Genomic DNA, 16,105 nt, shown 5'->3' on the forward strand with positions numbered 1-16,105 from the left:
GTGGAATAAAATAAAAACGTCGTTTTGAGCAAGTGTGTTGAAAAAGCCATTTGTTTCTTTTGTGCGAGCGGTCAGCTTGCGTTTTGAGTTTATGGTGGTGGTTTTAAGGTTCCAAATTCCAAATTTCAAATTATTTATTTGTTAAACATAGGTATGTACAACAGGTCTTAATTGTATAATATAGTATCACTATGTTTCGCCACATGGCACACAAATAGCTACAGAGCCGTAGCGTGCAATTATAGACTAGTCTTGAAATAAAACTATGAAGACGGATTATATCGCGTATATTGAATTTATAATACATCCCGACGTTTCGAACCCTTTACAGCGTTCGTGGTCAACGGGTGACAGAGGAAAAATTACAAAGTGCAAAAATACCCACATACTAAAATAATGAACAATCATAGACTATAAACTTTAAGGTTGGTTGTACATGCAAAATCGGTTCATAAGGCTAGTTATACACTACAATTATTTTCAAGTAAAGATATATATATACGTGAATTTGTAAAGGGTTCGAAACGTCGGGATGTATTATAAATTCAATATACGCGATATAATCCGTTTTCATAGTTTTATTTCATGAGTAACTATCGCGGTAACTACGCGAAGACAATATTATAAACTAGTCTTAATAAAATATACACAACACAACAAATTAAAAGGAAATGAAATTTCCTGAGTCAGACAAAAAATCTTGAACAGAATAGTATGCTTAGGAAATCATACAATATTTTTTTTTTCTTTAAATCATCAATTTGTAAAATTTGTTTTGGTAGCTTATTATAAATTTTTGGTGCCATTCCAAAAAAGCTTTTTGCTAGTAACGCTGTTTTACATGATCCAGATTGCATTCTATATTGATGGCGATAACTATTGAAATAGGAGAATAGTTTATCGTGGTGGTTTTAAGGTTCAAATCTATCTATTAAAATGAGCGCTCGCCTTCATTGAGGTGGTCGATCGTCCTACATTATCAAAACATGTTACATGTACATAGATTTGAAACTTAAAACCAACACGATACAGCCGCTTTTTAAACGACATTGTTGCTTTGCCACGCGCTCAAAATGGGAGCCCACCGCTTGCACAAAAGAAACAATGGCTTTTGTTTAACAGATTAGGGTCTTAGGCGTAATAATCATTTGAGAAAATTCATGAATGAACCTTGTGCAACAAAGAATAGCAGATGGAATAATAATTTGTCAAAGTGTTTGTTTCAAGTCCCTCACTTTAAAAAAAATTGTCCTTCTTAGGGCCGGTTGCACCATACCGTCTGTCACCGTTTTACCGTTCGCTAAATTTTATTGTATGGAAAGTTTCATAGTTCTCTGCTGCTTAACGTTAATCAGACTGTTAATTGTGGTTGGTGCAAAATCGTACGTAATATGACCAGGGGTAAATCTCCTGGTCACGATGGAATTAGTATTGAACATCTTAAGTACGCTGGAGTGCACCTGCCGCGTGTGTTAGCGATGTTTTACATAGTGGCGCTTCGTCACTCGTATCTGCCTGGCGAATTTTTGAATGAATGTTTTCAAAATGACGGGCGTTTTTCCGAGCCTTGATAATTGGCTTTTTATGCCCTCTCGGAAGCTTAGAAGTTTGGTACACGTTTCCCGCCTTCATTACCTCAATAGGCAAACTTTCATTAAGAATAAACTAGTCGAGGCAAAACCACATTAACACGTACTAAGGCCGTAATTTTAGGTGCCTGTTAACTGATGGAGTTTGAGCACCTAAGTACCTACGTTTTTTTTCTCATTTACCACGTCATGCAAGCATACTGATGATAAGTGTTCACCGTGGCCTATCTGCAGCTCCAGGGGGTTTTATTTTTAATTTATCTTTATCCAAAAATATATATTCAAATTTAAATGTATACAAAAATGTATTACGTTTTTAATAAGTGTAGACACCTATCTAATTCTTGCAGTAGCAAGACAGTACGGCAAGTTAACGTGTTTATGTCCGTAATAAAAGACCTCGCAATACTTTATTGGAGCGCCACCGGTATTGACATTTAGGTATCATTCATTTCCATTCCATTTACATTCCCTGCCGAGGGCACGAATATTACGACTACATAAAAGCAAAAAGTAAAAAAAGTTGTCTTTTTATACATTGAATTATTTTTTGATCTTCAAAAGTAAATGTAATAAATAAAAGGAGTTGATGCCATAGGGCATTTTCTTGCAGCTTTTTTTCTCCGAAGGTCATGTGACATCTATTCTAACTAAAAAACCCTTGTTCCAGGTATAGCGTCAATAACAACCCTCACCGTCCTTTCCTTCGAGCGCTACATGCTAGTGACTCGGCCCTTCAGCTCGCACCACCTGAGCCCTAAGGGCGCCATCGTGTCCATCGTGTTCATCTGGAGCTACTCGTTGGCGCTCACCACGCCGCCGCTTATGGGCTGGGGTAACTACGTCAACGAGGCCGCCAATATCAGGTATTGTCACTTTAGAAACTCTAATAAGGACTCTTCTTCGACTAACAAGGTCGTTAAGATCAGGTATTCCTCTTTCGACGCTTGCAGATCAAGAGGTATGCTTGCTGCACTCTTTAAAGCTTCTACACTTCTTTGAAAATCCATACGTATACCCTCGAGAACACTCGACAGGGAGCTCATTCCACTGGTGGAGCATTTTCGGGAACAAATGTCTCTGGAAGGGTACAAAAGTGTAAGCTATGCATTATGGTTAAATAAATTTAATTCCAACAATAGATGTCACTATTAATAAACATAATACTAATATTCTTCTCTTCTTCTTCCTAGCCTTATATCCCATTTACTTGGGGTCGGCTCTCCTTATACGGCGTCGCCAGGAGTGTCTGTCCTGGGTCGTCTCTGGTGGTAATCTTTTTTCTTTAAGGTTCTTTTTTACAAGACCTATCCATGTTATCTTGGGCCTTCCGCGACCCCTAGGCTTTTCACTCATCTCTAGCACCTTTCTCGTCATGTGGTCTGGTGGGCGCCTCATGACGTGGCCATACCATCGTAGTCGATTTTCGGTGAGCTTTTCTTCGATTGGCCTTACTCTGAAACTGCCTCTAACGTGGATATTCCTAATATGATCCAACAACGTTACTCCGCCAGCCCATCTCAGCATCCTCATCTCCGCAGCATGCAGTTTCGCGACTTGTTCTTTTTTGAGCATAGCATTTGAAACATAATACTAATATTGATAAATAATAATTGTGGTTGCAGTATGGAATGGAATTGAATTGGAATTTTACGGCGCTTACGACGTTTTGGTCGCGTGGATCACGCCCCGCTCCCCTCGCCTACAGGTTGCGATTGCGACCATTTACCAAAAAAAATAATAATTTTATATTATAATTTCAGATATTGTTTGATATGGCTTTTCTATATTGGGTATTTTCTATGAAAAGTTATTGTCGTTGGCGCTTACGCCGCACAGCGTCGCGCGGCATTGTATCTATATCGGAGCATCGTTTATAATGGCGTAAGCCCCATCGACAATAAGGTCCCTTTTTATAGAAAATACCACATATGAAGTAATAATAACTCAATGTTTCTTTGTCCTCAGCTGTTCCGTGAACTGGCACGAGCAGAGCATGAACACACTGACATACATCCTGTTCCTGTTCGCCATGGGACAGATTGTTCCTTCCATCATCATTACCTTTAGCTACGTGAAAATCGTCCGAACTCTCAAGAACGTAAGTAGTCTGTCCTCCCGGATGTCCATTTAAAAGGACATTATTCAAATCATACAGGTAAGTACAATAATTTAGAGATGAAATGAGGGAGGGGCGAGATGATCGAACGAAATGCTCTTAAGGGGCCCACAGACTATCAGTCCGCCGACGATATCGGCCTGTCAGTTAGAACAAAAATTTGACAGTTCCGAACAACTAACAGGCCGATATCGTCCGGCGGACTGATAGTCTATGGGCCCCTTTATGTATCTTTCAGTAGGAGTAGCAGAGAGCGCTTTTATTGTTTGTCCTTGTCACAGTCTCTCTTTTTTTATTCCCTACCGTAAATTTATGGTGGGTAACAAATAATCCGAACAAATTTCGTACCGTAAGGTCGGGGTAGGTACTTTAGCCCTTTGGTTACTTTGCACACCCATGAAAACCTATTTTATTTAACCTATTTTCTGTTAAATATTTAGATAAAAACTTCATTGCAAACATGCCATGACAAAAAATTCACTGTTGACGGCGGCTCTTAAGGCCCCGTGGTTCTTCTCTCACTCACTGAGCGTAAGTGCGAGCGAGATGGCTGTGCGTGCCCGGGATTGCTGATATCATGTTTTTGAACTTAATTTTTTTGTAAGTTTTAACCAAATATAAAAGTATTATCGATGAGTTTGATCAAAAATAAAATTGCGTATTTTTAGAAGCAATTTTCATATTTTTAGCTTTTGTGCCAAAATTGTTACCAATTTATTAAAGTACGTTTTAGACCTATGTTCGTGATTTTTTTCTATCGAGCATAAGTCAAGAAATCAGGTTTCGAATCAATGAAGTTACTAGAGAAAATGCTCAAGATTGCTAATTAAATTTTTGGCAACCATATTGTAATCTCAAAAAGCGCTACGATTTTTCAAAAACTCTTCTTGCTAAACCTACTGTACCTTAAGGCGGGATTCCAACAGTGTGCATATTTAGTACAAAAATGCTTGTGCCGCACAATACCGCACACTGGTGGATACCCGCCTTTACCTTCAGATATCCATAACAAATCAAGATGAGTACAAAACAGTATTTTTATGTATTTTTTCCTTTTTCTCTATTATGTAAAAATCTGTGTGACTTATTTGTTGTTGTTTTTTTTTTCTGGATTGTTCTGTGTACCTATGTCATTTCTGTATTTGAATATTTTGTGTGTATTGTGGCAAACAAATAAACAGTTTATCTATCTATCTATCTATCTATCATGAGAATTTAAAAGCTCGAATAGGCCTCCATAAGCACTTATCCGGCCTCCGCCTGCGAGCTTCGTGTCTCGAGAGACGGCTCGTACATCGAGGACACTCGTATGAGATCAGATTATCTTAAGATTACCCACCTAAAAGTTTAGATACTTTCTAATATAGGCTGTAACAAAATAGCGGGGATCCGTTTAAGTGTGTATTCGGTATCGTGTTCTGATTCACTTCTGATTAGAAAAAAGTGGAACAAATTTTTTTGCGTGAAATTTTTTTGCTTTTTATGGAGGGTTGACCGACTTGGATGACCTGCCCCAAAAGATAATATCAGCCCTTTATCGCCCACTGCTGAGCATAGGCCTTTCTTCTAGTATGCCACTTATCCCGGTCCCGAGCCAATCTCATTCTCGCAATCTTCCGAATGTCGTCCACCCATTAACGAGCCAATGGACGCAAGGACGATACATGTATACGAGCGAAATGCACATGATTCAGATATCATTCTGACGTCATACAGTGTACGTTGGAATTGGCCTGTTAGTTTATTTTTAAAAAATGGGATGTTGCCGGAAGTGAAACTACATTAAAGTTCACCCCCACCGATGCATAAAAGACCTTGACGCACTTTTTCTCTCTTAGCAATAAAGTCGTATTTAGGTAATTTTGATCATCTCGCCTTTTAACTAATTTTGTTGTTGACTGTATTTCACACGAGGCATTTTGCATATGCCAATAAACTAAATGCATAAAATCGTAGATACAGATGGCGCGATTTACGCGCGAATAGACCCGCGTGTTTTCTAACGCCCCGTTGTTTCGGCAGGTGGCGTATTCATCGCGTGAGTGGCGTATAACGGTTTTAGTTTTGTTTAAAATAAGTTTTTTGTAAAAGAAAACATTTTTGATACAACCTTTTATCGCTGACTGTACTTTTCTTTCAACAGGCAACTAATACTCATCGAGACATTTCTAATAAACCCAAAAACAATACGGTTGCGTTGTTTTATCATAGTTCCTATGGCCATCTCCTGTGTCCATCATCAGATCAGCTCGATGGTATAGTAGGTACCATAATATCGTATGCACATACTTACTTATATGCATGTAAAGTTTCAGCTCAATCGAATAATGAAAAGTGGGTCTAATTGAGGTTGCAAGATTTGACGAGTCGTCATTACCAAATGTCAGTGCTAAGAATTTTGTGTAAGAAACCAACCGAATAAACAGAGTTGACAAAGGTAGGGTTGTTAGACTTGCTAGACAAACTGTGACTTCACAACAAGCCCATTTCAACCACATACATACCCACTTCTCGGGTTTGAGCGTACATGAAAATTCGAACGTACGCTGACATCAAAATGATGTCATTTAGATATCGTGCGTCATACTCGCGTCAATACATGTACATGTACATGTACGAACGATCAAGTACGAGCGAAATGCACAATGACTAAATGATATCATTCTGATGTCAGTGTACGTTCGAATTGGCCAGTCTCGAGTTATAAATATGTGCGTACTGCGCTGCCTATCTTTCACCTGTCTGTAAAAAGTTCATAAAATAATATAAAAGAAAACTGGCGGCAATGCACTGGTTGACCAAGATGTTATAGAGTTTAGTTTGCCAAAGTCTCATAGGGTTAAAAGCTTCTGCGTGATCAGATAACTTTTAAACAGTAAATAATACTAAATAAATGCTGTACGCGCTGGTTAGTCTTGGCAACACGCAACACATTGGATTAAATTGAAACCAGGGACCGGACAACCCTTTCCGCGATAAAACCCTTTCAATGGGCGACACTTAAACACGGCTAACACATTGAAAGACTTTCCCTTTTGAACTGCAAGCCCATTCATACCCTTACCTTTGACTAACCCTTACCGAAAAGCTAACCAAAAATAAGGCTAGCTCTTAATAAGGGTTACCCTTATCTTTAAGCGCTTTTTATAAAGGTTTCCCTTTGCGTGAAAGAGACAGGATTAGTATATATCTACGGTAGTGTATGAAAAGGAAAGAAAATACGTGCCTAGTCAAAGAACGCCGCCGTCGCCGCCGACGATCGCTCGGATTTGAAGTAATGTGTGCTTTATGAACAAGGTAGACGACTTAAATTAGCACGCTTATATGCTACAAGGGAAGCCCTTTATAAGGCTAACCCTTATAAGCAATATGCAAGGTGTTGGTGAGCGGATGATAAGGGTTTTGTAAGGGTATTTGGGCTACCGATTACTCAAATGTGGTAGCTTTATATAAGGGTTTTTAAAACCAAAACAAAGGGTTTCGTCTGGCAAAGGGTATGGTGAGTTAAGCCTTATGCAATACCCTTATAAAACCTCGATAAGGGATAGCGGGCCGGTCCCTGATTGAAACCCAACCAAAGGATGATTTTTTACCTTTTGCTTTGCGTATAAAGTGCGCACTAAAATTCATGCTCTCTTACCCCTCTCAATTGCGTCTCTCGAAAAACACTATTTAAATTTTTAATAAATGTTTAGTCTCGGTGTTATTTAGTGTTCATCACTTGGCATGAAAACTTGGGGTGCAAATCTAAAGTTGGGAGATTTACCAATGTTCGAAGTCGGTTGAAAATAATTATTTACAAAAGGTAAATCACCAGAAAGTCCTGAACATACCTGACCACACTTAAACGTTAGGTACGTATTCTTTTTTACGGCATTTGTTTGCATCATACAATATTCATGTCTTTTTATGCAAGCTCGTCATTTTGAAGTGTTTGGCGAAGGCTTGTGAATGTAGCTTAGCAAAGCAAAATAATATTTAGGTTGGGTCTCTATTGTTTGACATAATTATTGAAAGTCATAATCAGAAACGCGTAACTTTTTAGGATTGCCATAAAACAAACCTAACCTAACCTATAAACCTATAGGATAACCCGAGGAAAATCCTGAAAAGTTAACGGTTTCGAAATTATGACTAATGATAATATGACAATCATTACATTATGACTTTCAATAATTATGTCAAACAAAGGGACCCCATTTAGGTTTTATAGCTTTAACAAATGTCGGTTAGATAGGTAGATGATGCTATGAATTACTTACTTTGGAACCAACCAGTTAAATCTATTGCACCTATTTATTCAAATGTACTAAAAATCATTCAAATGTAGACCTTCAACCACAGTAGTCAACTATAATATATTCAGTTATTAATTATTATTCACTAGCTTTTGCCCGCGACTTCGTCTGCGTGGACTTAGTAACAGCAGTTAAAGTAAGTATAGCGCCTGGAAAAATTCTAAATAGAATTAATAACTACTACGGGGATAGAACCCTTAGGAAAAGAATACCATATTTGCTTAATAGTTTGCCCGAAGCCATAAGATTTTGTAGTAATTGCACTACTATAAAATTAAGTTAAGTACATATGTAACTAGAGACTGATGACCCCACAGTCAAACTCATTATTGAGTTTTGCGGGGCTATGATTATTGTATGAATACTCTGTATTTTATTAAATAAATAAATAATATAGTAATTATTCAATTTGAGCATATTATGCACACAAATTAGCAGGCACTTCATTAATTATCTCAATTCCACCCCGCTTTTTACTTTCTTAAGGGATGATTTTCGGGATAAAAACTATCCTGTCCTTCTCAGGGACTCAACCTATTTCTATGCCAAATTTCATCTAAATCGATTCAGCGGTTTAAGCGTGAAGAGGGAACACACAGACAGAAAGACAGACAGACAGGCAGACTTTCGCATTTATAATATTAGTATGGATATGGATTTCATTCAGTTAGGTAGGTACACGTTTCTTTATTTATTTTTTCGCGTGCGGTTATTCGTTAAATTCGTGTATGGGTCTGTGCTGTGGGTATGACCAAAGATAGATATAACTCCGTAATAGATGGATACAGTCTAAGGAAAAAACGTGCCTCAAAAATCAAGAAAATTTGATTCTCGTTCAGAGGGCGCTACTAGTTTTGGCCTACAGTCGTATAGATGGCGTTGACGTTTCGTTAGTTATTTAAGAGCCCGGTTACGATTTTAGTCGCAAAAATGTAAAGTTGATAGATTTCTTCTGTGAAATTGTACACCTTTTGTTACCTAATTGAAATAACAAGTACTGGTTTCTATTAGCACGACTTCTTATCTCTAGGTTTATCAGATCATTTTTTTGAAAAAAGGCTTACTAAATTAGTAATGAATTTTTTTCTGATGGACGTTTAGGTAAACGCGTGTAAAGCACGGACTTTGATGCTCTTATTTGTAAATTTCGTAAAGTTTGGACTGCTAAAAATGGTAAATTTGTATTACACATGTTCTGTACTCTAGGTTTATCAGATTACATTGTTGTTATATGACTTAGTTCGAGGAAATGAAAGTTAAACGAATTCAATTTTCTCCAGAAATGACCTCAAAACAAGTGACAATTTCTCCGAAAATCTACTTATTTTCGACGTAGATTGCATACTCAAATAAAATGCAATGTTTACTTAAACTGTTGCTGTACTTCATTTTATTTAAATTGCAACTTTTATTTTCTGACGATTTTTTAAAAACTTCCCCTTTTTCTGGTATAACATCGGTGACACGCGCTCGCGGCCTCAGTCCCGCGCGGGAGCTGGTAGAGGCAGGACGTTTGTTGATCGGCTCCGCACGTTGCATCGACGACGACGAAGTTATTTATCATTGTGTGCGTCGCTCGCCGTGTAAAAAGTTATATTTGTTTGCGTGTTTGGCTGTACTGTGTGCGTGTAAACTGCGACCAGAAACTTTAATCCTTGGGTTGTAAGTACTTGTTTATTAACCGCCTTCAAAAAAAAGGAGGTTCTCAGTTTGACCCGTATGTTTGTATGTATATGTATGTATGTATGTTTGTTCGCGATTATCTCGCATTTGCCTGAACCGATTTTGATGCGGTTTTTAGAAAAGTGTTTGTTACATTCTGGAGAAGGTTTTAGTATACATAGAGCTAAGCTGATGCTGAACCCTGGCTGTACCTAGTGGAACGCAGGTTTAGTGCAACATAGGCACACGCTGTTTTGGTCTGTCTTGATGAGCAATTAGGAGAGCAGTACCCAAGATGGAGCTGATGCTGAACCCTGGCTGTACCTAGTGGAAATCAGGTTTCGTGCAACATAGGCACACGCTGTTTTGGTCTTCCGACACGTCTTGATGAGCACTTGGGAGAGCAGTACCCAAGATAGAGCTGATGCTGAACCCTGGCTGTACCTAATGGAACGCAGGTTTGGTGCAACATAGGCACACGCTGTTTTGGTCTTCCGACACGTCTTGATGAGCAATTAGGAGAGCAGTACCCAAGATGGAGCTGATGCTGAACCCTGGCTGTACCTAGTGGAAATCAGGTTTCGTGCAACATAGGCACACGCTGTTTTGGTTATTCGACACGTCTTGATGAGCAATTAGGAAAGCAGTACCCAAGATGGAGCTGATGCTGAACCCTGGCTGTACCTAGTGGAACGCAGGTTTGGTGCAACATAGGCACACGCTGTTTTGGTCTTCCGACACGTATTGATGAGCAATTAGGAGAGCAGTACCCAAGATGGAGCTGATGCTGAACCCTGGCTGTACCTAGTGGAAATCAGGTTTCGTGCAACATAGGCACACGCTGTTTTGGTTATTCGACACGTCTTTATGAGCAATTAGGAGAGCAGTACCCAAGATGGAGCTGATGCTGAACCCTGGCTGTACCTAGTGGAACGCAGGTTTGGTGCAACATAGGCACACGCTGTTTTGGTCTTCCGACACGTCTTGATGAGCAATTAGGAGAGCAGTACCCAAGATGGAGCTGATGCTGAACCCTGGCTGTACCTAGTGGAAATCAGGTTTCGTGCAACATAGGCACACGCTGTTTTGGTCTTCCGACACGTCTTGATGAGCACTTGGGAGAGCAGTACCCAAGATAGAGCTGATGCTGAACCCTGGCTGTACCTAATGGAACGCAGGTTTGGTGCAACATAGGCACACGCTGTTTTGGTCTTCCGACACGTCTTGATGAGCAATTAGGAGAGCAGTACCCAAGATGGAGCTGATGCTGAACCCTGGCTGTACCTAGTGGAAATCAGGTTTCGTGCAACATAGGCACACGCTGTTTTGGTTATTCGACACGTCTTGATGAGCAATTAGGAGAGCAGTACCCAAGATGGAGCTGATGCTGAACCCTGGCTGTACCTAGTGGAACGCAGGTTTGGTGCAACATAGGCACACGCTGTTTTGGTCTTCCGACACGTATTGATGAGCAATTAGGAGAGCAGTACCCAAGATGGAGCTGATGCTGAACCCTGGCTGTACCTAGTGGAAATCAGGTTTCGTGCAACATAGGCACACGCTGTTTTGGTTATTCGACACGTCTTTATGAGCAATTAGGAGAGCAGTACCCAAGATGGAGCTGATGCTGAACCCTGGCTGTACCTAGTGGAACGCAGGTTTGGTGCAACATAGGCACACGCTGTTTTGGTCTTCCGACACGTCTTGATGAGCAATTAGGAGAGCAGTACCCAAGATGGAGCTGATGCTGAACCCTGGCTGTACCTAGTGGAAATCAGGTTTCGTGCAACATAGGCACACGCTGTTTTGGTTATTCGACACGTCTTGATGAGCAATTAGGAGAGCAGTCCAAGATGGAGCTGATGCTGAACCCTGGCTGTACCTAGTGGAAATCAGGTTTCGTGCAACATAGGCACACGCTGTTTTGGTTATTCGACACGTCTTGATGAGCAATTAGGAGAGCAGTACCCAAGATGGAGCTGATGCTGAACCCTGGCTGTACCTAGTGGAACGCAGGTTTGGTGCAACATAGGCACACGCTGTTTTGGTCTTCCGACACGTCTTGATGAGCAGTTAGGAGAGCAGTACCCAAGATAGAGCTGATGATGAACCCTGGCTGTACTTAGTGGAACTCAGGTTCATTTATTGTTATCAGAACTTCCACCCTCTTTTAACCCCCAGTACCTACTGCATGTTAAACGTGTGGTAGCTCTGGTCAGGTGCCTGCTTCATCTGGCAGCCCTCCAGGTGTTCCAGGTCTTGAAGAACTTAACCTGCCTACAGCATACTCTACCAACTTCAGATTAAAAGAGTTTTACCCCTGATCCGATGCGTCCAGCAGCACTCCAGGTGTTCCAGGTTTTGAGCTGTCTCCGTCATACACTACCCACAACACGTTGAGCGAGTGTTACCCACCCTTTGCCCTTGACCCTTTGCACTCAGCAGCACTCCAGGTGTTTCAGATCTGGAGCTTTCCCCATCATACACTACCAGCGCCACGTTGAGCGAGTGTTACCCGTTACCCCTGACCCTTTGTACCCAGCAGCACTCCAGGTGTTCCAGGTCTGGAGCTTTCCCTATCATACACTACCAGCAGCACGTTGAGCGAGTGTTACCCCTGACTCTTTGCACCCAGAAGCATTCCAGGTGTTCCAAGTCTTGAGCTGTATCCATCGTACACTACACACTTCCAGCGGCATGTTGAGCGAGTGTTACCCCTGACCCTTTGCACCCAGCAGCACTTCAGGTGTTCCAGGTCTTGAGTTTTCCCCATCATACTCTACCAGCGGCACGTTGAGCGAGTGTTACCCCTGACCCTTTGCACCCAGAAGCACTCCAGGTGTTCCAGGTCTTGAGCAGTATTCATCGTACAACCAACCACACGTTGAGCGAGTGTTAGAAGAGTGGAGAAGAGAAGAGGATGACTTTGGAAATAAAAATTATTATCACCCTTCCCAACGATTAAGACTATCTCCATAATATCAAATTCCATCCAAATCGGTTTTATTGGATCCCATACAAATTTCCATTACCCCCCCCCCCCCCCGTTTCTGGGGTAAAACCTATCCTATGTCCTTCCCCAGGACTCAAACTATGTCCATACCTCATTTCATCTTAATCGGTTCAGCGTTTATTGATTCCCCATACAAATTTCCACCCCCTTAAAGGGTGAGTTCTTGAATAAAAAGTATTCTATGTCCTTCCCCGGGATTCAAACTATCTGTATACCAAATTTCAACAAAAGGCTAGTTTCCCCTCTGGGTTGGAACGTTGGAAAGTCAGATCGCAGTCGCTTTCGTAAAAACTAGTGCCTACGCCAATTCTTGGGATTAGTTGCCAAGCGGACCCCAGCAGACTTCCATGAGCCGTGGCAAAAAGGCTGGGATAACGCGAGTAAGATGATTATATATATATAAGATATTGCCTTATTTTATTTTTTTCATTATCATCATGCTATATAATTTGTATGTATTATATGAATACATAGGTAAATTGTTAAGAGTAATAAACGATTATATCAAATTTACCGAAAGTTTTATTTTAACCTAATTAAAGTTATAAAGTGACGCATAATGTTGCGAAAGTATCAATATTGTTTAGGCGGTCGCGTTATTTCAAGCAGCGGCCGGCGTTCGGTTACTGTGTAAAAGTCGTATCTTCGCGCGTTTTCAAATCGACTACGGGCTCTTAACAATTTCAACGCATATCAGTGAAAGAACATGGGTCAAAATCATAAAAATAATTAATGCAAATAAAAAAAATCATTTATCTATATTTAAATACATTCTATCGTATTTTTATAAATCTTCATTTTTAGTTTTAAAATGTGTCGACAGATGGCAGTGAATTTACTGGGGTTACAAAATTTACTATGACAGTACCGCTCTAGTATAAATTACTCTATGGTATGACACAGATAGTATAATTTTAACTGACAATAACAAAAGTCGTTGGTTACAGAACTCGCAGCGGCTCGGCCGCGTAAGCCGCGCGGAGACGAAGGTCACAGGCATGGTGTTCGTGATGATCATCGCTTTCACCATAGCTTGGACACCCTACTCCGTGTTCGCTTTGATGGAACAGTTCGCTACTAACGGCATTGTAAGTTTCACTACAAATACTCTTTTCACCTCAGCAGCTCGAACAAGCCTACTTTCGTCACTCCCTGGAGTGAGGAAAGTGCTACTTTCCTCACTCCAGCGAGTGAAACTAAGTAGCTTTTTAATTTAGTGAAGGCCATGAACTGCCACTTCATACTTTTTTTTGTTTCTGTATTATTCTGTGTAATTCGAAATACATTTTAACCTTTACTATGTTCTCACTACTGAGGTGAAAAATTATATGTGCAAAACGAGAGCAAAGTTATTTTACATCTCGCTTCGTTCGTGGTTCAGTTATCGAATCTTTCGCTTTCTCGGGACTCAAAATAAACACTCGCAAGAAAAACCAACTTTCCTCTCTTGTTGCACAAATAACTATTATTGCAAACCTCAATAAAACAAAACAATAAAAAAGAGAACATCTACCAACGGTATTGTAACAACTAGTATAATGTCCGCTCTTTGACCATCGCGTGGATGAAACACTTCACTATCGAGAGGTGAGTCTGCGGTAGCCAGATCCCGGTAATCCGTTCAGCACCCAGCCGGCAGCCGGCGTTATGACATTGTATAGTTCCAATTCCAACCAGGAGCATAAAGGATGACTCACGCTAGACCGGGCCGGGGCCGGAGGCTTCGTTTTCTATGGAAAGCACCACGTGATCACTGATCAGCCGTCATAGTAAATGACATGCCGGACGCCTCGGCCCGGGCCCGGCCCGGTCTAGCGTCAGTCATCCTTAATCCGTTCAGCACGCAGCCGGTGTTATGACATTAACATATTTTTGTATTAAAGGAAAAAAATTAAAGTTACGCTTCCGGCAGGACTTGAACCCGCAACCTCCGCAATCCGTGCGTTGCTCTTAAAGTCTTAACCAATTGAGCTACGGAAGCCTTCCTTGCAAATCTTTCCACGACGTATCTGCATGTTAAAAAAATTGTATTAGTAGACATAGTTTCAACCAGGAGCATAATTTCCGCTCTTTCGACTCCGGCCAGTCAAGTCAAGCTCAGCGGCGAGGGCCGTATAACAGAGCCCTCTGGAGTGAGGGTCCGCGGTGTCGCCACTCACCGTCAGCTCGCCACAAGCTGCCCCGCGGGCATAATTTTTTTTTCACCTCAGCAGCTCGAACAAGCCTACTTTCGTCACTCCCTGGAGTGAGGAAAGTCGCACTTTCCTCACTCCACGGAGTGAAACAATGTAGCTTTTTAATTTAGTGAAGGCCATGAACTTCATACTTTTATTACATTTTTTTTATGGTACGGTACGGTACGGTCCGGTTCGGTCCGGTCCGGTCCGGTCCGGTCCGGTCTCGTATCGTTTCGTATCTTATCGTATCGTACATATTATAATACTTTTTTTTTCTGTTTATTCTGTGTAATTCGAAATACATTTTAACCTTTAATATGTTCTCACTACTGAGGTGAAAAATTATGTGTGCAACACGAGAGCAAAGTTATTTTACATCTCGTGTTTTTGAGTCCCTCGCTACGCTCAAGATTCTACCTTAGAATCACTCGCTTCGCTCGTGATTCAATTATAGAATCTTTCGCTTTCTCGTGTGGGAATGGAATCGATCTAATGTATAATTTCTATTTTGTTAGTATATTAATTGGTAATTTATCGTGTATAAATTTCCTTAATTCATTCTGAAAATAATAATTTTTATGCATAATTTTGTATAGTTATAATCATTTATAACTTATATTAAGATTATATAATATATAATTAAATAACTAGTTAAATAATAACCGCAAATAATGTATGTTTAAAATCTCAATATAAATATGTATTTAAATCACTAGCGGACAGAGCAACCGACCTTCTGATTAGATAAACTGGGTATGCAACTATGCACTTTGTCGTGGAGTAAATTGATCGAGTCCCGCTGCAGCGCTGTGCGCCGTACGGACCGGTCTAACGGGCGGCCCTCGGCTGCAGCGCTGACAGCGATGTATTCCGCCCGCCAGCGCGGGCGCACCTTAGTACCTGAGAAACCTCGACGCGAGACGCATGTGCGCTTTACCGTGCTACCGAGCCAAATTGCATTCCGTTTGCATTGTATTTTAATTAGTTTACTTTCCTTTCGCTTTCGCTCTTTCTCCTTCTGTTCTTTATTGACTGATGTGTATTGTGCTAACTGTTTCTTCCGTGAGCTGTATTAATAGACAATAAATTGGTGTGTATAAAACGACGCTTAGTGCTTGTTATTTACATCCGCATTTGCACCCGCTTACCGGCACGCTTGACAACAGCATTAAGGCAAGTCTACCTACCACATCTACATTGGTGACCCCGTGGAGCACTGAAAATGAGCGACAATGAGAATAAAGAGC

General features: G+C 40.7%; 1 protein-coding gene across 1 annotated transcript in view; it reads left to right on the forward strand.

Annotated features, from left to right (window-relative positions):
• Positions 1-16,105, forward strand: part of LOC134747670 (parapinopsin-like) — a 39,696-nt gene that overhangs the window by 13,133 nt on the left and 10,458 nt on the right. Inside the window, exons 3-5 of the mRNA XM_063682279.1 lie at positions 2,260-2,455; positions 3,558-3,690; positions 13,629-13,769. Coding sequence (XP_063538349.1) covers positions 2,260-2,455; positions 3,558-3,690; positions 13,629-13,769 — 470 coding nt within the window. The remainder of the gene's footprint in view (positions 1-2,259; positions 2,456-3,557; positions 3,691-13,628; positions 13,770-16,105) is intronic.

This window comes from Cydia strobilella, chromosome 15 (assembly GCF_947568885.1).
Source record: "Cydia strobilella chromosome 15, ilCydStro3.1, whole genome shotgun sequence".
NCBI lineage: Eukaryota > Metazoa > Arthropoda > Insecta > Lepidoptera > Tortricidae > Cydia > Cydia strobilella.